This window comes from Magallana gigas, chromosome 2, assembly GCF_963853765.1.
Source record: "Magallana gigas chromosome 2, xbMagGiga1.1, whole genome shotgun sequence".
NCBI lineage: Eukaryota > Metazoa > Mollusca > Bivalvia > Ostreida > Ostreidae > Magallana > Magallana gigas.
The window spans coordinates 3,185,683-3,207,497 of NC_088854.1; the positions used below are offsets into that span (position 1 = coordinate 3,185,683).

General features: G+C 35.2%; 3 protein-coding genes across 4 annotated transcripts; 2 read left to right on the forward strand and 1 right to left on the reverse strand.

Annotated features, from left to right (window-relative positions):
• Nucleotides 1-86: 86 nt before the first annotated feature.
• Nucleotides 87-4,535, forward strand: LOC105331312 (putative RNA polymerase II subunit B1 CTD phosphatase RPAP2). Its single transcript, XM_011433441.4, has 10 exons — nucleotides 87-402; nucleotides 690-788; nucleotides 1,492-1,557; nucleotides 1,677-1,804; nucleotides 2,070-2,932; nucleotides 3,056-3,192; nucleotides 3,329-3,426; nucleotides 3,923-4,003; nucleotides 4,204-4,272; nucleotides 4,367-4,535. Exons 1-10 carry the CDS (start codon nucleotides 283-285, stop codon nucleotides 4,512-4,514), a joined length of 1,809 nt encoding a protein of 602 aa, XP_011431743.3. The 5' UTR covers nucleotides 87-282; the 3' UTR covers nucleotides 4,515-4,535.
• Nucleotides 4,536-5,056: 521 nt separating this feature from the next.
• LOC105331311 (uncharacterized) lies at nucleotides 5,057-11,359 on the reverse strand. 2 transcript variants are annotated; one of them, XM_034446992.2, is made up of 5 exons: nucleotides 11,199-11,359; nucleotides 9,376-9,564; nucleotides 8,228-8,458; nucleotides 6,756-6,921; nucleotides 5,057-6,473 (listed from the first exon to the last, which is right to left on the reverse strand). In XM_034446992.2, exons 2-5 carry the CDS (start codon nucleotides 9,493-9,495, stop codon nucleotides 5,347-5,349), a joined length of 1,644 nt encoding a protein of 547 aa, XP_034302883.2. In that variant the 5' UTR covers nucleotides 9,496-9,564; nucleotides 11,199-11,359; the 3' UTR covers nucleotides 5,057-5,346. The 2 variants fall into 2 exon arrangements, with proteins under 2 accessions (XP_034302883.2, XP_019924106.3); XM_020068547.3 differs by lacking the exon at nucleotides 11,199-11,359 and adding an exon at nucleotides 9,839-10,448.
• A 1,766-nt stretch (nucleotides 11,360-13,125) lies between these two features.
• Nucleotides 13,126-20,477, forward strand: LOC105331310 (DNA polymerase epsilon subunit 3). The gene is made up of 4 exons (XM_011433437.4): nucleotides 13,126-13,275; nucleotides 17,514-17,627; nucleotides 18,010-18,214; nucleotides 20,081-20,477. Exons 2-4 carry the CDS (start codon nucleotides 17,562-17,564, stop codon nucleotides 20,380-20,382), a joined length of 573 nt encoding a protein of 190 aa, XP_011431739.3. The 5' UTR covers nucleotides 13,126-13,275; nucleotides 17,514-17,561; the 3' UTR covers nucleotides 20,383-20,477.
• The last annotated feature ends 1,338 nt before the right edge of the window (nucleotides 20,478-21,815 follow it).

A 21,815-nucleotide genomic window follows, 5' to 3' on the forward strand; every position in this document is an offset into this window, starting at 1 on the left:
GCAATGCTTGCATATAGTAAAGTGTCTCGATATTTTGTGAATGTATTGCATTTTCCAACAAATTTTGAGAGTATTCAAAATGGCGACACCCATCAACATTGTGCAACTTTCATTTGTGTCAACTATCCTTTATCAGTTGTTGTTCATCAGTCAACAAATATTGTTATGTGATTTACAAGTCTAAACCATAGTTACATTTCTTAAATCAATAAAAAAAAATCACAGAGAAATTAATACCTAAATTGATAAAGGAACTTGTATTTTGACTCTTAAAATCTGAACATGGATAAACATTTGCTTGAAGCCAAAATTCGATACCAAGTGGCGTGTGAAGAGAAGGCCCACCATCTTGTCCTACAGCTAATGGAGCCAGGGATAACCGAGGACGAGCTGGTTAATGCTGTAAGTACGCATTACTTGTAACAGGAACGGAAACAATACCAATCTACAGTGTTCTAATTAAGAATTGTCAGGTCAACAATCGAAAACTCCTTCACTGAATTTTGGGATAGTCCTTCATAATTCATATGTCTTAAATTTCAGTCCAACTTTGGTTGTTCGTGGCAGTTAAAATCATAGTATTCGCACCATGTCTCAAATTATCTGCTAAACAATTTTCTGAAAATCAGTGCATAGCTTACAATGTCCATGTACGTTTACAATGTATATATATTTGTTTTCCCTTTCAGGGTCTTTATTTAACTCCTAATCACTACCAAGATATAACAGAGGAAAGAGCAATAAGCAGGATATGTGGCTACCCTGTATGTGTGAACCAAATTACGAAGGTATGAATGATGTTAGTATGTTACCCTATACTGTTTGTCTAAAAAATCACAAAATTAGGATGTGTAGCTACCGTCCCTATCTGAACCACATCACATTACTTAATAAGTCAGAACCAGATGAACCAAGTATTCCTTTTAAAGGAATGGTCGCCATGTAATATCATTGGTCAGCTCTGTTAATGTAATGCGAAAGCATTACCGTACACGCAATAAACATAATAAATAACACATATCCCACCCTTGTGTCGATTTCGGAAATGGCAAGAATAAGCTTTACTTTTAGTAGGCGAATTATTCTTCTTAATATTAATATTTTTACGCACATGTGAAGAAAAACATGATTTGAAACGTTATGCATGTAACTGTACAAATGTTTTACTTTGTTTCAAGACAAATGCATAAGATAACATTTTAGTAATCTGTGTGTTATTGAAGATTTGAATGAGGTTGTTATTGCATTGTAAATAAAGTAGATCAAGACGCAATGCATGCGCAAATATTAAAATTTGCCGGATGCCTAATATGGACACAATTGTAATCAGCTGAAACTGATCACAAAAAGTAAAATATTTTTTGAATTCTTATATGCCTGGATCATATTATAGACTTTGTGTCTATGTACACAGTATGTCAAAACTAATTCCAAAAGGTATGAAAATGAAAAAAGGACATCTTTATCTAATATTTGTTATTTTTATTTCAGTCATTAAATCAAAAGTATCATATTTCTACAAAAACCAACAGAGTATATGACATAACAGATAGGAAGGTAATTTTTTTTTTGGTCATTTGGAACAATTGTATGTTAACTTTCAACTTTGTGTGTGTTAGATAGATATACTTGTATGGGGATCAATGAATTACTCTACACATTGTTATTATTTACAGAATTTTTGCAGCAATGAGTGTTATAAGGCCTCAGTTTATTACCAAAAACAAATTTCCACTTCACCTTTGTGGTCAAGGAAAGAGGAAAAGCCCACACCAATTGACCTGCTTCCCAAGGAGATGAACAGGTAAGTTGACCTCTGATATTAACTTGATTATACATTGGCAGGTGTATGTGGTGAAGATGAGTTAAATGATAAAGAACAGTATCATTCCAGATGAATCTTCTTCAGTGGAACACAAACCATTAGTAAACATATAATTAGTCTATGTTAAGTCTATCTGGAATCAAAATACTTTTATTGTTTTCTTATCCGTTTTGCCGTCATACAAATGATCATGGTAATCAGTATTTTTCTTTAGACTTATGAGTTTGTATTGTTGATTTATTAGAGGTGCTATGGGAAAAGAAGTCATCAACCAACAAACAGAAATGTACAGAGAAGCAAAACGTTTGAGAGAAGAAGAGAAAAAAGACCAGAGTCGAAAAGAAAAGACAAAAGAAAAAGAAAGTGGTACTGCTGAAACAGAAGGGAAGGAAAGAAATATGGTGAAAGGAGATAAGAACTTTGATGACTTAGATTTGGATGTCCAAAACCTCAATTTACAGGAAGAACAAAATGGTGAAATGTGTCTCCATGAGAAAAATAAGGAAAGAAACTCAGTAGAAAAAGCAAAGAAAAATACTACCAGAAGAAAACATGAACCAACCGTGACATCCTCTGTGACATCCACCTCAGATGATAAGCAAAGGGATAAGATAGACAGACTGATGGCTCTGCTAGACAAGAGGAAACATCTGTTAGGTAAATTAGTTCAGGATGAAAGGACTGTTACAGAAGCTCCTTCTAAACCAGAAAAAGAATTCGGTGATGAGGACACTGCTGGGGAATGTGATCAGCCTCGCTCTCAAATTGAAGCTCATAGTGAATATGAAGAAAATGTGATTATCCAATATCCAATATCCAAAGTTACAGAAGTAAGTGAAACAAAATTCACACCACCTGTATGTGTTCCAGAAGTGTCAAAGAAGAGAAAATCAAGAGAGAAACTCTCCAATGTTGAGATGACTTACTTGAGAATGGTGTGTGAGATTTTGAAGGAATGGATAACTCCAGAGACTGTGAGGTTTGTGAGGATCCAAAGTGAGGAGGAGGAGGAGGGACCCAGCACCTCGAGGACAGAGATGGAGGCCAAGATGAGGGATCTCTGTAGACGAGTAGACCACCAAGAGGCTGCTCTTGATGACCTTATAGGTATCCATAATGTTCCAAATGTTCTAAACCAAAATAATATTATTTGTTATACATCAACACAATGTTGGCTGCTTATTTCATTGCATTTTTTGGGCATGACTTTGCATTGTTTTATGTTTACAGGGGAGGAAGATACTTTGGAGGACCAGCTGCCCCTGAGGTCACCAGCACCAAACTATGAGTCCCTGAAGAAGGACACACGAGAGTTTACCCGAAGAGTCCAAGACTTCTTTGCTGCCGGGAAGGTCATTAAAGAGAAGGTAACTGAACTCCTCTAAGATATGTCACAGCAATACAAAGAATCTTGTTTTTATACATCAGCTTTATGAATAAAAACCAGTGAATTGCTGACATGAAGTAAGTATATCGTGGTATTTTCGTTCTCTTACACTACAGGAGCCGGACACCCAGGGCCCAGTCTACCTGCCCTCCGTGGACACCTACGACCAGATGCTGATTAGGCGGAGGATCGTGATAGAGCAGCTCAACAAAGTGTATGTGTCTCCAGCAGTCAAAACTATATTTGCAGTGCATCTAAAGAACTAATAGTTGTAACTATGACTGCAGTGGTGGTGAATCTAAAGAATAAATAGTCGTAAATATAACTGCAGCGGGGATGAATCTTAAGAATAAACAGTCACAATTTACAGTAAATATGAATGTGTATCAGGGAGAGTATAAAGTACAGGTATCAACAGATGGAATTTCTTGTATTAAAGTCTTGTTGGAATTTCTAAAGTTTAGCTATAACTTTAGTTTGCTTTGGGGGGTTGGGGGCTGGGGGTTAAACAATGGTAACAATTACTGTAGAGTTAGAATGTATAAATTATCAATAACTGTCACTGTCAATATGTTGTAGGAGATAGGTTGAAACGGCAATGTACATGAGTTCTCAGAACTGTACTCAGTTATAAGTTGATTTCATAGACAAACTGCAGCATTTGTAAATTCATAATTTATAGATCAGCTTCCAGAATTTGACATTTTCAGAATACCTGATCTCCTGTCTCCACTAAAGCTAACTATACAGGACATGTTTGCAGAGATGAAGGAACTGGTGATGACATTCCGGTCAGTGGCCCTGTACCAACACGTTCTATCATATTACTAGTACTTGTTACAAGAATGGAGAAAAATATGTTATTGATGATATACTAGTAGCTTGCCAGTTAATTAGCTAAGTGATAGGTGTTGTCCTCCATATAAATGCATGAATAATGAACGGCACTATAGAATGGATCGAATCAATGGTAGAATTTATTTTTCTGCAGATTGACCAGCAGTAACATTGTATTTAAACCTGTGGAGTGGTCCCTGGTGGGAATGATTCTCCTCAAACTGTAAGTCTACAAACACCAATCCATTTCATAGCTCCACCAATTTCTTAACAGAAACAATGTGCGTTTGCAAAAAAGAGTACTCTCCTTTTGATAGATTGTCACGGAGGAACCTGCACGTGTCCTGCGCCTTTCTGAACCCCTCGGCTGTCCAGTATTTCTCCGTCTTCCTGGGTGGTATTCAGGAGACTATGCATAATGTAGACTTGTATGTGACTGGTCTGCTTCAACAACACAATAAATGAACTGATGTTACAAAATCTGTACCCCCGTCTTGTGTATTGAAGATAGAGAGAATGGGAAATGTTTATGGAAAAGGGTTTATAGGCTTTCTTTGTTGCCCTTTCCTATTGAGCAATTAATAAAATATGTTTAAATTAATTAAATTTCAATTTAATTAAAGAACGGGTTGGAGTTACATCATGTAAAAAACCAGATCAATAATCTATCAATTAAAACACACCCTGAAACTGATGAGGGTTATTCAGTGCTGCTGTCACCGGTAATTACTGTCTTGTGTGATTGGATGTTAAAATCTGTGAATATGCAAGTAGCGACAAGTCCAGAACATGGGACTGACGCAGTACAAACACCAGATGAATTATTTACCCTCAGTGGAAATCTGTCGTATGTGGATTAACAAATCTCGCTTTTTAACCAGATTTATTGCTTCTAATCACAAGGATATTATTAAATTGTTGAAATGCATGCCAGTTAGAAACGGGTCCTTCTTTTAAGTAAAACGTGAGGTGGCGAGTTTGTTCTGTTGAAAAAAAAACTGACAACAAACAGTAACTTTATATATTTACAAGCATATCAGATTTATGCACAGACATTTGTATTTGAATTATCCGCTTTCGTACAAAGTATGACAGCGAGCTCATTGATCATTAAATGATTACAATACTTTACCACAGTCAGTGTAAAGTAATCTGAAAGTTATGTGGCTCATATATGAACTGTTGCCATAATAAGTCAGACATGGTTTGGTAAATATGAATTTTATTTTTAAAAAAAATTACGTTTTATACGCTTAGGTGAAAGTCGTGTAGTCAGTTTGTTCCAATATTTGTCGATTCAGCCTCTCTTTTTTGATACGTCTTCGTCCGTGTATGGTTCTGAAGTATCTTCGTAAGCCACTGGTATGTCGTCCTCTTTGGAGAGAGTGTCACTGGTTGCTAAGTTACTTTCATCATGGCTATCACTCGGAGCCCAGTTCCGGTCGTCTGCTTCCGAATCCATGGAGTCGTCTGCTCGCGTGACGTCAGTTATATAGTTATCACTTTCGAACTGACAGTCTTCTTCAAAAGATCTTTTTCCATCCGAGGATTCTGGTGGTTCATACTCGTCGTCTTCCTTTTCATTGTCTTCATATTCGTCTTCTTCGTCTTCATCCTCGTCGTCAGATTTCGGTTCTTCGTAATGCACGATCCGGTACAGAGCCTCGGGGTTAGATCTCAGGTCACGTATGAGGACCCGCAAGAATTTCTCCGTCTTTTCTATTGATTTACTATTGTATTCGCTTAGAAAGTCCAGCTTGTTCAGGAAGAAAGATGGGGCGGATCTATTTCTAAGCTGAGACAAAAGAAACTCCAAGACAGCGAGAAGCCATTCCTCGCATTTGTGAAGCTGACCCATACAGCGTCTGTGAACATGTAAGATGGCATGGATTATCATGCGATATGAAATGGACGAAAACCCTTCCTGGTTTTCTCGTTTCATTTTTCCTATAATGAGAATTATGTTATCGAAGTGTGTCCCTGTGTTCATTACTGAAATAAGCTTGTAGGCGCGATCTTCTAGCGGTCCTGACCCGACTTGCCACGATATAGCAATACTGGGATCAAACTTTGTTTTGAGGTCCCACTTGAACATTCTAGCTTCCAAGCAGAAAAGTTCCACTCCTTTATCAATAGCTCTTGTGATGGTCGCGCGCAGCTCGGAGTTTGTTTCGAAGTAGGGCCGTCGGTTTGGGACAGGGATAGGAAGGGATAGCTGTTTGGGGATTTCCTGGAGAGGTATACAGGGAATGAAGTTGATCCGGAACTCCTTTGTTGGTGTCCCGTCTAGTAGCTCCATGACCTCTAACCACAGAGTGCCGTCCTTGACGGATGTGTAAGAACAGAGGTCAAAGGTTACGGGACCCGGATCATCAAACATGTAGGCGATCTCGCTCATCACGGCTTCACGGGTCATCTCAAGGCCTGGCGTAATAAACAAGTAAACTGTATCAATTATATTGCTTCTGGTAATGGTATGTTCTTCAATAATTAAAGAGGTTTGGTAGTACCTCAAGGTTGATGCACTGTTCCATTGATTTTATGAGTTGACGTATATGATAGTGATAGATTTTATATACTAGTAGACTGAGAAATCAGAATATCCATTTATGTGATCACAAAAGGACATGTACGCTTAGAATTGACTCTGTGCAGACAGTATACCATTATTGAACCATTAGAATTGACGCTATATAGACAGTATACCTTTATTGAACCATTTGAGCACAAAGTCCGGTCGTATCACTCCGTGTCTGTCCACACAGTGGCCCCACTCATGCTGAACTTGGATCCGCTCCACTTTCGGAATCGTGTCGTTTATGCAAAGTAACATTCTATGACTCGGGTACTCTCTAGGTCTTTTGTGGCGAAACTGCAAAAAGGTTACATGTTAAACTACAGGATTTAGGAGGAGCATGTTATACGTTTTTGTTGACCATCCATTAATGGAAGGAAGTACTTAATACGATTAATTTCAAAATCGTAAATAAAATTAACCAGCACTCTTAAAATGTTGTATTTTACAGACTAGTTCAAGTTGTGCCAAAATTGTTTAAGGAATGAATTCAATATTTATTAGTTATAAAATGGTTTGGGGCAGTTTACGCTTATAAAATGCATTAACAGCTCCACATCATTTACTAGTATACCAAATAAAACTAATAGATCTATATGTATTGAATTCATTGCTTATAATTTATTTTTTTAGTCATTTGACCTTTAAAATGACATCAAATTATAAAAAAATCAAGCGTAACGTCAGGCTGACTTTTTTGACATACTGTGGAATCATTAAATTTCGTGGGGGCCAATTTTCGTGGATTGCTCAAGTTTTACAGGTTAATTTGGACGTAATGTCGTGTATTATCAAATACTTACAAAAGGAAATATGACTTTAAAACACATATTTAATAATTTGTGGATGAGAGGTACCCATGAATTCCACGAAAATAGAGCCACCATGAAATCTTTTTTAGCCAATCAGGAAGCGCTTCAAAACTATAATTAAATTATATTTGACGTCATGAGCTAATGTCTGAGTGGTTATATATTATTTGTCATGACCTAGTGTCTGAGTGGTTTTATATTTGACGTCATGAGTTAATGTCTGTGTGGTTCTATATTTGACGTCATGAGCTTATATCTGAATGGTTCTTTATTTGACGTCATGAGCTAATGTCTGAGTGGTTTTCATTTTTGACGTCATGAGCTATTGTCTGAGTGCATGGTATATATGAAGTCATGAGCAAATGTCTGAGTGGTTGTATAATTGACATCATGAGCAAATGTCTGAATGGTTGTATAATTGACATCATGCGCTAATGTCTGAGTGGTTCTATATTTGACGTCATGAGCTAATGTGTGAGCGGTTCTTTATTTGACGTCATGAGCTACTTTCTGAGTGGTTTTTATTTTTTGACGTCATGAGCTATTGTCTGAGTGGTTCTATATTTGACGGTATAAGCTAAATGTCTAAGTAGTTTTATTGCTTTGGAAAGAATTTTCGAAGAGATGCATTGACCAAATATTCCAAAATTTATTAATTTTTAACGAGGAGACTTTTTTTCGAATAACATGTAATTATCCATATCCACGTTACAGAACATCTCATTTGGAAAATTTTTATAAAACATGTAAACAAGATTTGTTGTATGTAGCCTTGCCGACGATCAAATTACCATAAACGTCTGAGGCCTGACGGGGCGCTTTATTGCCACACAGCACTGAAAGACGCAGGGATCAAGGGCCCGGAAGTCTATAATGTCCACCTTCCCGGTTTTTGTTGTCCGGATGTAGCGCCGGAACAGAGAATGGAGGCCGTTGGTCAGGAGGAGCATGCGCTCTGCTACGTATCTGGCCGTCCCGAACACTTCCTGTCTCCTGTTCAAGATATCCTGACGCTGCTGATTCTGCGATAGAACAAAACCCAGTAATGGTTTCTAGTCATGCGAAACGAAAACATGAAAACATTATTAACGCAATTGGGGATGTCTTGTATTTTATTAAGACCTCGATCTTTTATTTGTCGACATCGATTTTTGTTTTCACCAAACATCTTTTGCGTTAACCAAATATTGACAGACTTCATTCTTTGTAATATTAGAAAAAAGGAAGAAAAAATCCATCAAAATAATATAAATAAAATCGGCGTATAATTCTACACTGATGCCAAATATAGATTTTGGCATCACAAATAGGAAATATCTACGGAGATAAAAGATCGGAATGATCTATGTATTTTCATAAGCAGGAATCCAGTCTGTCTGATACTATATAGAGGGAAAGTATTGGATTTATACTCAGGACGTTACTATATATACATCTTCTCATTCTTATTCGACAACCAGCAATAATCCTTCGTTCTTTTTAAAAGTTCAACAAGAACCCGCGGTTACCGTATGATCATATACATTGTATATGCGATGCTGAAATAAGTAATGTGAATACAGCTTCTCGTGCCACAAGAAGACAACATGTCAAATTATGTATTTGTTGAATGATGAATTAATAAAAAGATCGAATGCACTAATCAAAAAGTCTTCATAACTTCGAGAAATACAATATTGCAAAAAGTGGGCATTTATACGCTCAATTTCAATATTTGGTACTCGTCATTTACATTATAATTTGAGGAAAAAACAAAAAGTTTTAATAACTAAGTGGGAAGAATGCAAACAGATTAAATATACATTTTCATTTATTAAATTACCAGTACTTTGTTTGATTACAAGTTTTGACATACACAAATGACAGACCCATATAATTCTCCCTAAAGTACCCTGACATCAGTGTACGAGGGGGTCCCTGAACTGGAAGCGGTACTCACCAGCACGGCTTTGATGACCTGGTCGAGGGCGGGTCCATCCTGGTCTTTGGACCGTGACGTCTGAGCGGTGTTCGGACTGAAACTCAGGCTCAAGTTGTCATCGTCCATCCATGACGTCATCGCAGATTTTTGGCGCCGTACCTCAGGGGTTCGGTGACGTTTGAATGGGATGCTCGACTTCGCTCTCCTCTGTAAACAAAATGCTCATTTTTTCACAATTCTGTACAAATGCATGTTTCCTTTACAACTGATACGTGTAACTTTATATATACGGTCATTTGGTGTCGCACAAACGCGTCATAGATGTTTGGGTTTGGGCTTGTATTTAATACATGTACTATAAAATGCGAACAATATTTGATATAACAGTATGCACAGAGAGAGAGAGAGAGAGAGAGAGAGAGAGAGAGAGAGAGAGAGAGAGAGAGAGAGAGAGAGAGAGAGAGAGAGAGATGTGACTTACCATTTTCGAGTTGTCCTGTACTAGCGAGAACCGATGTATAGACACACATTACCCATTCTTTTTTATTGATCGAGTTACACACTTACATTAGTCCCTCCATGCAACAAATTTAGGCACGAAGAAAATTTCCAGAAACATATAACAATTTTTCTCCTAACTGAGCCAAAATTATCACAGAATTTTGGATTTATTCGGAGTCAGAACAGTTTAGTATTGACCCTCCATTCGCGGTTCTAGATTTCTTAAACAATGGCTTGTATGCATTCCAATCAATGGTCGATTGACCGCCAAATCAAAGTATACACTTGTGAGAAACGTTTAATAACTGTAAAGTGGTCTGCATCGGGTTTATCGACTCAAACAGGGTTAAAAATCTATGTATTATTATTCGGCAATTAAGAAGGATCAACCAACCATGGTTTTTAAACTTTGGAAGATCAGACCGGATTTTGTATCAGAGCTCCATTGTCTTAAGCGATCAGTTACCGAAACAGATTACAGCCATATAAGGGTAATACAATACACATCGTCAGATGGCGCTGTGTTGTAGGGACGACCCCTCTTATGACGTAGGATGATAACTGGTCTTACTACAGCCAAAATACTCCGTACTATGGCGAGGGGATGGTGAAAATGTTTTACGATATTTTGGCAGAGGAGATTTTAAAGTTAAGTTTGGTTGCTGTATATAACAGGTGGCTACAAGGTTCCAGTGGTTCGAGAAGCCTGTTGCGTTCGACACCACCAGTGGTATTGCTGGCCTGGCGCCATATCTAGCTCAGAAAACCTTGTCATGTTTCTCGTTACATCGCAGTCTGTGGCTAGATTGTCGATCATGCTCTCATAACTCAATTATACCTCACATGCTTGTAATTCCTATTGCGTAGCAAATTCTGATATAGATAAAACAATACTTTCATTGATGTAAAGCCAAATGTATATTCCTACACAATAAAATTGCCTATATATGCATATATAATGGATTTCCTAGCTCTGATCTATAACGCGACATATTTTAATACACTGACACCATAAGGGTAGCCACTGGTTTAAATCTCCAGTGTTTTCTTCGTTGGTATATTGATGGGTTTTTGTGATCCTTGATTGTCTGTACGAGTCTTGTGTTCATTCTTATCTTATCTTTTATTAATGGTTCCCTTTTATCATACCGTCAGGACAAATCAAAGAATGCAAAATATATAAGTCCCTTAGTCATTTAATAAGCGCACATATATCATCTACACATGCATCTATAGCCTCCTTATTTTATTGAAAATATAAATATATCCCGTTTTCGTTTACAATCTATAAACATTTGAAAATATAAACTAAATCGTGACACTAAAATATATGTACCTACCAGTTATCGAAGTCAAATTCCAAAGTCACTACCCCTGCATGGATTATTTTGAAGCATAACCTTCCCTCAGAACTTTTCAATTATTAATAAAGTAATTGTTCGTCAATTAACTATATAAAGTAAAATGTTATGTAATTGATTATTATAAACAGTTCACAATGGGCAAGTTTGCTGTTCCATTAGTTTTTTGAAAGAAGAATCGATACACATTCTCTATTAGGCCTGAAAGACAAATAAACGCAGTGGTGTTGGTGGAAACAGCAGCAGAGCCCGGATCATGTACCGGTCTATGTAGGCAGTATGGACCGCGGGTCCGGATCATGTACCGGTCTATGTAGGCAGTATGGACCGCGGGTCCGGATCATGTACCGGTCTATGTAGGCAGTATGGACCGCGGGTCAAACAAGCACTGTTCTGTGTTTGTAGACAATAGACCAGGTCACTTTGAGGGTCATGATCTAGGCTCTTTTACCACCCCCCCCCCCAAAAAAAAAAACCCACAAAAAACCACATACATTGTTAATAAATTATTAAATCGATAACAGAATGCCCAGCAGACAACATTGGAAACGTTGAAAAAAAGACGTTATTAACCTGACAAATTTTCCACGTTAGTATGATGTCAGATATTCTGACCAATATCGACCAAATTTCTCTTACATCTATGCATATTTTTTAAATTGTATTTCTTATAACATCGTGCATTATAATGATTTCTGTAATTTGTGGGTATCAAAAGTAAAAAGAATAACAACATCATCAATTAAGTATCTATATATGAAACCTTTTTTGTTGATGAATAAAAATGATGATAGGAAAATAATTTCAGTGATGGCGGAAATTCGCAAAATGTAAACAAATTATGGTGTTCTTTTTCTTTTCTTTTCTTTTTTTTTTTGTTTTTACTAAATTGAACGAAACAAAACAATCATATCCATTTTATCTTTATGCAAGGCTAGTTTGACAATGTGATTAGTTTTAGAAAAGAATTAGAAAAAAATCATCGCTACTATTCCTATGAAGTTCCGACGCTATCCCAATTAATTCCCGTTCTAATTCTCGCTCTAATCGCTAAGAGCTACAGCCCCGAAGTTTGCTAGAACCATCAACAATGGTCTCAACACATTAAGACATCATTTTGTTTTAACCATACACATGTATAGTATAGATAATAACATCCAGGTTTTTATACATGTTTTCCTTTTTTCAATATCTAAAATACTTTAAATTTCACTGTTGTAATCTTTAGAAAAAGTCTGACGGAGGCTTTCACTCAGGAATATATGTCTAAAATTATTCTTTTAAAATCTAAAATTCAACTTTTATTATCATGATTGTACACATTCAATATGTTACCCATTCAAAGAAATTAAAAGTTCACTTCAAGTTAAGGTAGCTCGCGGGTCTACTGCTTGTGAGACAACCTACCAAAAAACAAATGGGTCATATAGATCAATTGGTTTCAAAGGTTTATTTCTGAATTTTGTTTGGGAGATTCGTCTTTGTGGTTATAGTGTAATCCGTAATCGTATTTTAAACACAGCGCTTGCAATCAATGCTTATTAGATTTTGATGAAATATGCATATTTTAGTCAGAAAACGAATGTCAAAACCTCTGTCTCTAATTTTAAAACGAAAGAGACAAATTTAATGTTACTCAGAATAATAATTAAAGAAGAGATAATTTAGAATTAATTCATAAAAAGTAACCAATGTGTGTTTTCGGACAATTTCACTTTCAAGTTTTAAAAGAAACATAAAAGGTATAAGACCTTAATTAAAATTTATTCGTCACGTTTGTAACTTTTATGAAAATGAAAATGGAATACTGGAATAGATTTAGATGATTGTACTACAAATAGTTATATACTTTTATTAATTAAATATAAAGATACGAGAAATTTTTTGGTCTTTTTGAAACGGAATGATTTATTCTACGAATTGTCTAATGGAAGGACACTTCCGGTTCGTGGAGAAAATGCGGGAAATCAAACTGAAAATAACAAAAGCATACATGTGATGATATGGTCATTCTATTCATCAGATAATTTGTAGGATAAATCTCATGGATTCTATGGTATGTCAGCTGAATGTTGTAACAAACTAGCATACAGCTTTAGTTATGTTTAATCCTTTTCTCGTAAGGCATGCCGGTGTTTTTATCATGTTTACAGCTTGGAATAGTTACGTGACAGTGTTTATACACGTCTTGTTTGGTCTCAATCGCAGGTATAATTGGTTGTAGAAAAATGACAATGTCCTTTTCGCTAACGTTACATGACATAATTTGTATTTTAGTAACAATTTGAGGTGGTGTGTGTGTGTGGGGGGGGGGGGGGGTCTATTGCAGGTACAGGGTTTGACATTAAGTTTTTGAATTACTAGACCAGTCGGGCTACTTCAGCAATTTTTCACTAGCCCTGACTCTTTTACTTCTAGCCCTGACCAATTTTGACAAAAATAAACTAAAAGTAATGACAAACATAAAATATTAAATACCTGTTTCTGTTTAATTGTATTGGTTTATCTTTGCCAATAATGAATCATTCAAACACTATATTTAAGATTTAATTTTATTCAAACTGCACTAATAATGATACAAGTATTCAATGGCTGACCAGGGACCAACAAAACTTTAGGGAGACTTCCCTTACTTCTCCTTAACAGAGAAACATGGAGAAGTTTGAGAAATTGGGGAGACTTTCATTACTTGACAATGGCATAACAATAATGATGATATACACAGATTTAAACTTTAATAATTTAAATAAGATTTAATAGAAACAAGTCATTATGATTAAAAATAAAACAAATTCTAAAAATTGAAAAAAAATTTATCAAGTTTATTTAGTTTAAATTATAAGTTACCAACAAATTCACTGTTTAATGAAGGCTAGTGTTGAAATATTATTTCAACACTAGCCTTCAAGTAATAAACATCGTTTTGTACAGCATGTCGTTGCATCACCCGTATTTATAACCCCTAAAGATAAGACAGACTAGATTAATTAATCACAAGAGGCATAAACTGAGTTTGTGAAGACGTCTTTAGAATTAAATAATTATCATTTTATTGCCCTTGGGGTTAATTTGCACGATTATATGAACTCTGTGTACAAGGGCGACTTGGACTTTTCTTCCAGAGGAAATTCCGGCGAAGTTACCGATCGAAAAGTGAGTATTTCCCCCACTTCATCCTCTAGGTTAGTCCTTGGGTTGTACTTAAATTACGGTTTGTAGAATTTAAGTATGTGCACACATTTTTTTCACACAACCAGTCGGGCTAGTACACAGACATTTAACCCGACCAGACCTATCGTTTACTAGACAATGTCGGTCGGACGTGCCTTGATGTCAAACCCTGAGGTATTAATATATTTTAAAAATTTGTTCACTAACGTTGCCATGGTTATAGGAATAAATTCAAAAGCTTAAGAATTTAACGAGTATATGCTGGGTTGGAAGGTTAAAGCTTAACAAACCACTTTTTAAAGAAACATAAACTGCCCCAACCAAGTTTTTAATATTACTTGAATAAATTTTGTTGCTATTAAATTTATTTCTAATAATTCAATTTGCTATCATGAAATAGAAAAATTAAGATTAGTAGTACTCAAATAAAACAATTTATTGAACAACATTTAAAGCTGCTTGGTCTAGTGATTCAGCGATAGTCGCCGACGATCGAAAAATCGTCGTTAGACTGCTACCGATGCCGACAATCGATAGCTGAAAGCTGACATCGATAGTCGGTAAACATTTGACTAAAATTTGAACTCGCGGTAAACAAATCCGTTTTGTGCCGGTTCTATGCAGTTTTTAATTTCCGAAAAGAACGATAACTCTAAATAAAGTTCAAAGTTAAAATGGCTGAGCAAAGTGGGCAGGACGCGACGACAGGGTCTCAGATCTACCCTTAACTAAGGACAACCCGGTCGGTAGTCCGAAATATTTGACGTTTTCCTGGCTTTTTAAACGATTTTGATATTTAACATGCCAGGCAAGTAAAATATCAAAATCGTTTAAAAGCCAGGTAAACGTCAGATATTTCGGACTTCCCGGTAGGTTGTATGGAAATAGTTTGGCTTCACTACGAAAAAAAAGTAGACAGAACTTATATGTGGTGGTAGTCAGTTATTCTGCAAACTCTGTAGAAAATCGTATGCCAAAAAAGGTAAACAGAAAAAAAATGTCAGCTTCACACCACGACTTGCACGTCACATGTTAGACATGTTTTGTTGCTTTGCGCGGTCAGTGAAGTTTGCCAGTTCTATTTTATAAATTAATTTTTTTTTATGATCACCGTTTACGATGATTTAAAATCCAAGATCTAGAATGAGATGGTCTTAGGAGGACACAATAGTGTTTTTGAAAATGAATATGGATTTGTACTCGTGAAAAATTGAAAACTGAATAGTGGTAAATACCTGGTACATGTTCTGTATTTTTTCTGATAAAAAATTGATACTTGAACAGAAAGTTCATAACTTACTACGGCTTTAATTGTTATAATAGTAATAACACTCTGTCACATAACAGAAACTTTTAATCTGCAAAAGCTGAATGCCTATAATGCCCTATATTGAAATACAAAACTTCTATTGACTTATTGTGTTATTTATCTCGAAACAAAATCTATCTAGCTGAAAAATAACTTCTTGTTTATGATTTAATAATAATAATAATAATAGAGGTTTGAAACAGAAGTGCATTTATGACCATATTTATTAAAGTTCATTTTGCAAATGCCTATGTTAGTTATATTTGCTTGAATATACTATAAGTACGTGTACATAATTAATAGATGTAACTATAAATTCAGTAAGTTGAAAATCTCCGATTATTTTCGATTATGAATCGAAATGGTGTTTCCGATTCGATTCGATAATCGATAGTGTTTTCTGTCCGATTCTGAAACACTAGCTTGGTCCGATTTTTTTGTTATTACAGTATCAAATTTTTTTCCATACAAACCAATTATCTTAGAAAGTTATGGACTTTCTCCTATTTACACGAGCAGAATCAGTCTCCTTTTAAAGTTAGAAATTTTCAAAGTAAATAAAAATAATTTCTTTTTGGGCAAACAAAAAAACAAACCAAAGTGCATCACGTGAATTTAAGAAAAGGAAACCGCTTGGTTTCGTCCCCCGAATGATTGGGGTTGTTCAACCCGCATGCTATGCATCGATTGTAAAGAAAGCAAACTTCAGAAATATTAGCGAACAAAACGTACACATGTTTATTTGTAATTTGTCTGATTATGTCCATTTAGGCAGCTTTATTTAATGCGATGTCAAAGTCGTAATACAACCATACCCGTCTCGTCGTTGGGTGAAATTTAACATGAGGCGAAATAACGCGGTACCCTTTTATGTCGTTTGTTTGTTAGCAAATTTTGTACGTATTTTTCTTCGTTGAAATTTGGCTTTATTGACTAGTAAAAAGTACTGCAATGTCTATTATAATACATATACTAAGCATAACCATCGTTTAAAAGCGTGCATAAAATTTGATATAAAATCGGACCAAGCAGCTTTAAAATTTATGTAATGTCATGCAGATTGATAGATTTAAAGACTATTTACTTTTCTTTAAATTTTCCATGCGAATAAAAGTGATAAAGCATTTTAAGAGTATGTGGGTTTTTTTTTTTAACAAGCAATCTATTTTGTAGCAGTGGGAAGATAACCACTTTCAACTGAAATAAATTTAAACCAAAAAGAAACCAATAATCCTGCTTTTATTGAAATAAGAGTGGCGCTCATTTAGTTTTAAAATCGGGTCTCAGCATGATAAGCAGGTGCTCACCAATAATTATGATAATCACTCTGTACTTACATGTAAGTGTACCAAGAAAATCAATTTGATATTTGTAATGCTTAGAATCAGTAAATGATTTACTGTTGATAGTTATATGAAGAGTTGAGTTACACTCATTATTTTGGAGTTACTGCTCCTGAATCAGTTCAAGACCGTTTAATAGATGTTCCAACTTCATTTGTTAATTGTGCCTTTTTATTTTTTGTTAAGAAATGAATTTTGACTAATTCACTGAAAATCCTTTTGCTCATGAATCTCAAAATCAAGTTTGCAAAAATCATGTTTAGTTAAGCAAACAAAGTAGAAGATCATTTGAAATGGAATACGTATTGTCAATGAGAAGATACTTTAAAACATCTGGAATTTGAATGTATTTAAACCGAGATGTTTTTCTGATGGTTCTGAACTTTTGATATCTATAATCTTTGATTGTGTAACTGACTGTGTGAAGGAATTTCTTGAAGTACTCTTTCAGCTCATCTCTATTTCTTTAAGGATTTATGATATCAAGGAAGAAGAAAATAAGTACCTTATTTACTGAAAATGGCAGAGCGACCTGAAGATTTAAACCTCCCCAATGCTGTTGTCACTAGGATCATCAAAGATGCTGTATGTATATTATTTATATGTTTAAAAAAAAAAAATAGTTGGTCAGTGAATCTAATACATACTTATATCAATTTTGAAAACTTTAACCTATATTTGATGTTCAATAAGCTATTTATAATCTTCTTTGCAACAACTAGTTTTTCACAATAAAGCCTAATGTGGATGAAAGCAGACAATTAGTCTGACATTTTAAATATGTATTGCACATGAATACCAATAAATGTTTATATGTACAATATTTCAGCAATTTTTTTGTTATCTTTTAAAAGAACAACTAATATCCTTTAATTTATATTATTTAACTTTAAACCATTGCAATTGATGGTTTTACTGTAACAAACAAAGTTTTAATTTTAACACAAGTTTCTTACTTTTCACCCAGATTCCAGATGGTGTAAATGTTTCTAAAGAAGCCCGACTAGCAATATCTAAAGCTGCGAGTGTATTTGTTTTGTATGCTACATCATGCTCTAATAACTACGCCATGAAGGCAAAGAGGAAGACCATAAACGCCAATGATGTCATCAGCGCCATGGAGGAAATGGAGTTTGATCAGTTTGAGGATCCACTTAAGCATTGTTTAGAAGGTATTGATTCTAATTGTGTAACCCATGTTTTGTCTAGAAGGGAATGATTTTCTTTGTGTTTACCTATGCTTTATTTAGAATGTGTAATGGTTCTTTTCATATAAACCATGTTTTGTTTAAAAGGTAATGGTTCTCTGTGTATAACCCATGCTCTGTTTAGAAAGTGATATTTATCTTTGGTATAATCTATGCTTTGTTTAGAAGGTAACGGTTTTCTAGGTAAAACCCATGCAATGTTAAAAAGGTAATGGTTATCTTTGGTATAACCCTTGCTTTGTTTTAGAAGGTAACGGTTCTCTTTGTATAACCCATGCTTTGTTTAGAAAGTGATATTTCTCTTTGGTATAACCCATGCTTTGTTTAGAAGGTAACGGTTTTCTAGGTAAAACCCATGCTTTATGTAGAAGGTAATGGTTTTCTTGGTATAAACCATGTTTTGTTTAGAAGGTAACGGTTCTCTTTGTTATGTTCTTATTCACCAGTTCAACCGAACATAAATTACTTATAAAATAAAACACAACACATACTGTGGAATCATTAGAATTCGTGGTGGCTCAATTTTTGTGGTATTCGTGGGTAGCTCTCACCCATGAATTTAGATCCTCAATGAAAAGTAATCATAAAAGGTTTGGTTTACCTACTGAAACTGAAAACTGACTCATCCACGAAATTAGATCCCCACGAACAAGCAAAAAACCCACAATCCTCGAAAATTGGCCCCCACGAAATTAAATGATTCCACAGTAATTTATAGGATGAGCTTGCATGCACGAATGCAACAGACTTTAATAATCATATACATGTATAATATAGTACAAAGTAAATGGCTCTCAGTCTCTTTACTTTCATAAACATGTACAAGCATCTCATTCTAAAAAAGAAGAAAAAATCATGTAAAAACAAAACTGACAGAAATTCAATGTTATCATTTGGGAAGGGTGTGTGGGGATAGTCTGTTGCAAAGTGGCATCGAACTTTGAATAACTTAAAAAACCTGAATTCTACTTTATATGTGTACAAGTCATGCGTAGCACAGATTAAATCACCCTATTCACCCGTAAACACTCGTAAACAGCCAATCGATATGTAATATCCACACGCCCACTTAATTCAAAACAAACACATGTTTTCTGTAACTTTTATAAATATATGTATAACCCAGCTTTGTTTAAAAAGTGATATTTATCTTTTGTATAACCCATGCTTTGTTTAGAAGGTAACAGTTTTCTAGGTATAACCCATGCTTTGTTTAGAAGGTAATGGTTCTCTTCGGTATAACCCTTGCTTTGTTTAGAAGGTAATGGTTCTCTTCGGTATAACCCTTGCTTTGTTTAGAAGGTAATGGTTATCTTTGGTATAACCCTTGCTTTGTTTAGAAGGTAATGGTTATCTTTGGTATAACCCTTGCTTTGTTTAGAAGGTAATAGTTATCTTTGGTATAACCCTTGCTTTGTTAAGCAGGTAATGGTTCTTTTCATATAACCCATGCTTTATCAGGAAGATAAAGTTTCTCTTTATGTTGCCTTTTCATTTGTTAATTGAGCCATTGTGTGTGTAAGACTATATGGGAATTAAGATGAATGCAACCAAAATTTTGTTTTATGGATCATTTGAGTATCATTTCTGAAATGTATGCTCTTACAGTAATCATATTTATATATGAAAAAAAAAGATGTTTTTTTTATTTTCATAAATTATTTTAAGAAAATGAAAATACATCTAATTGACATTTCTGGACATGATTTATTAGATAACAATCCATAAAATAAAAGTATGGTGTAGCATTTCACCTTAAGGTCTTGTGAATTGTTTTCTAGAGGTTTAACAGATTTAAATGTGTACTTTAAAATTAGATTGTTCCTATAGCTTACAGAAATGAACAGAAAAACAAGAAAGAAGCTAATGAAAAGAAGAAAAAGGAAAAGGAAGTGGAAGTCCAGACAGTGGAAGATGTGATGGAGGAGGAAGAAGATGATGAAGACAATGATGGGGACAATGAGAAGGATGAGGATTTTGTGGCAGAAGAGGATGAGGATGATGATGAAGAGGAGGACGAAGAAGGTGGAGATGTGGAGTCAGTCGGACTGGGCAGTGTTGCCAATGACAACGCCAGTGTATCGGGGAGTGCCACGGGAAGTGTGGTGGAGATTTCTGATGACGACGGCTGACAGGGGGCTGTGTGTAAATGGGAAGGGACTACAAATGTGCATGATAGATCAGTGGTACTCTGTGGTAAAATGAAGAATAAATATGTGTATGTAAATTGTGTTGTTTGTTAGGCTCAGAGGCAATGAAAGAGACTGTAAACTATGAAATGTCTCATTTCAGTTGATATTGTATGATTAATACTGAGAAATATCCAATAGAGTAAGTAAAATGGTGTTTATGTTTGCATCTTGTTTGTAAGCAGAAAGATACAAGTGCACGTAGGTGGTCTGTCGGATCATAACCAAACACGCTCTCTTTATAATTAACTCTGATCAGCAGAATGCTCGATCACAGGACCTATATTAATTTTGTTTATTACATGATTACCAGCTAAATATGAGGTAAACTATAGAGAAAATGAACTATACAACGTGATATTTTTTTACTTTAAAAACAATACTACAGTAAATGATTCAAGAATTGTTCAGTATCTATTGCACACTAAACGATGGAATATACCGACCCCAGTATGTCATTACGAACCATATGCTTCGTGTATACCAGTTTGGGAGGAATTTACTTCACCAAAGACTTCTTTACATGGTTTCTTGACAGATGCACTCAAGAAAATAAGAATAAACCTCCCCTCCCCAACCCCCTTTTTGTCTCAAAATCTTAGTATGGATTTGACTTGACTGTTGACGTTAAAGCGACATTGACGGTCATCACGTGACCGACGTCAGCCAACTAGAATTTATGACATTAAAACATTATTGTCATACGTAGGGTAAACATGTACACGGCCTATGGTGTCTCGCAAGAAAATTCATGTGAACAGACCCGTCACATCAGTCACGTGACAAAAGGACGGGGGCTTACAAGGCGTTAAATATCCCTCATCTGGATCAATAAAAAAGAATTTAACAAATGCTAAACTACTCATTTTTTGCTTGTTCATGTATACATTGTTTATACAAAAATTTCAAGGCGATTTTTCAATAACGTGCATTCAATCTGTAATCACAAGAGATACTGGTTTCCAAATTAAACCACACGACATTTTATACCTAAATCTTGACCATTCACTGTGATAAATTGCAAATTGTTTGTATGAATGGGTCAAGACTCCATCCTAAAAGTACTTTTTTAAAAAGAATAAATTTTCATTTTTTATTATTTATTAGAGTGGAATCTAGACCCATTATGGGTCAAAATTCGTGGTTTTCACAAAAACATGAAACTTTGTCTTTAAGGGTCAAACTAGAAAAATCATTCACCGGGATTGATATGTGTCAAAGTGCTCAGTGTGACAGGCGGATGATTGTGGACAGTACCTCATGGCTGAGAGAGTGTTCGAATCATAGTGGGCGTTTTCTTTTTAATTACTGCGCTTTGCTTTCTTATGAATAAACGTTTTTTTCTCAATTTTTATATAATAGAACTACTTTGAAAA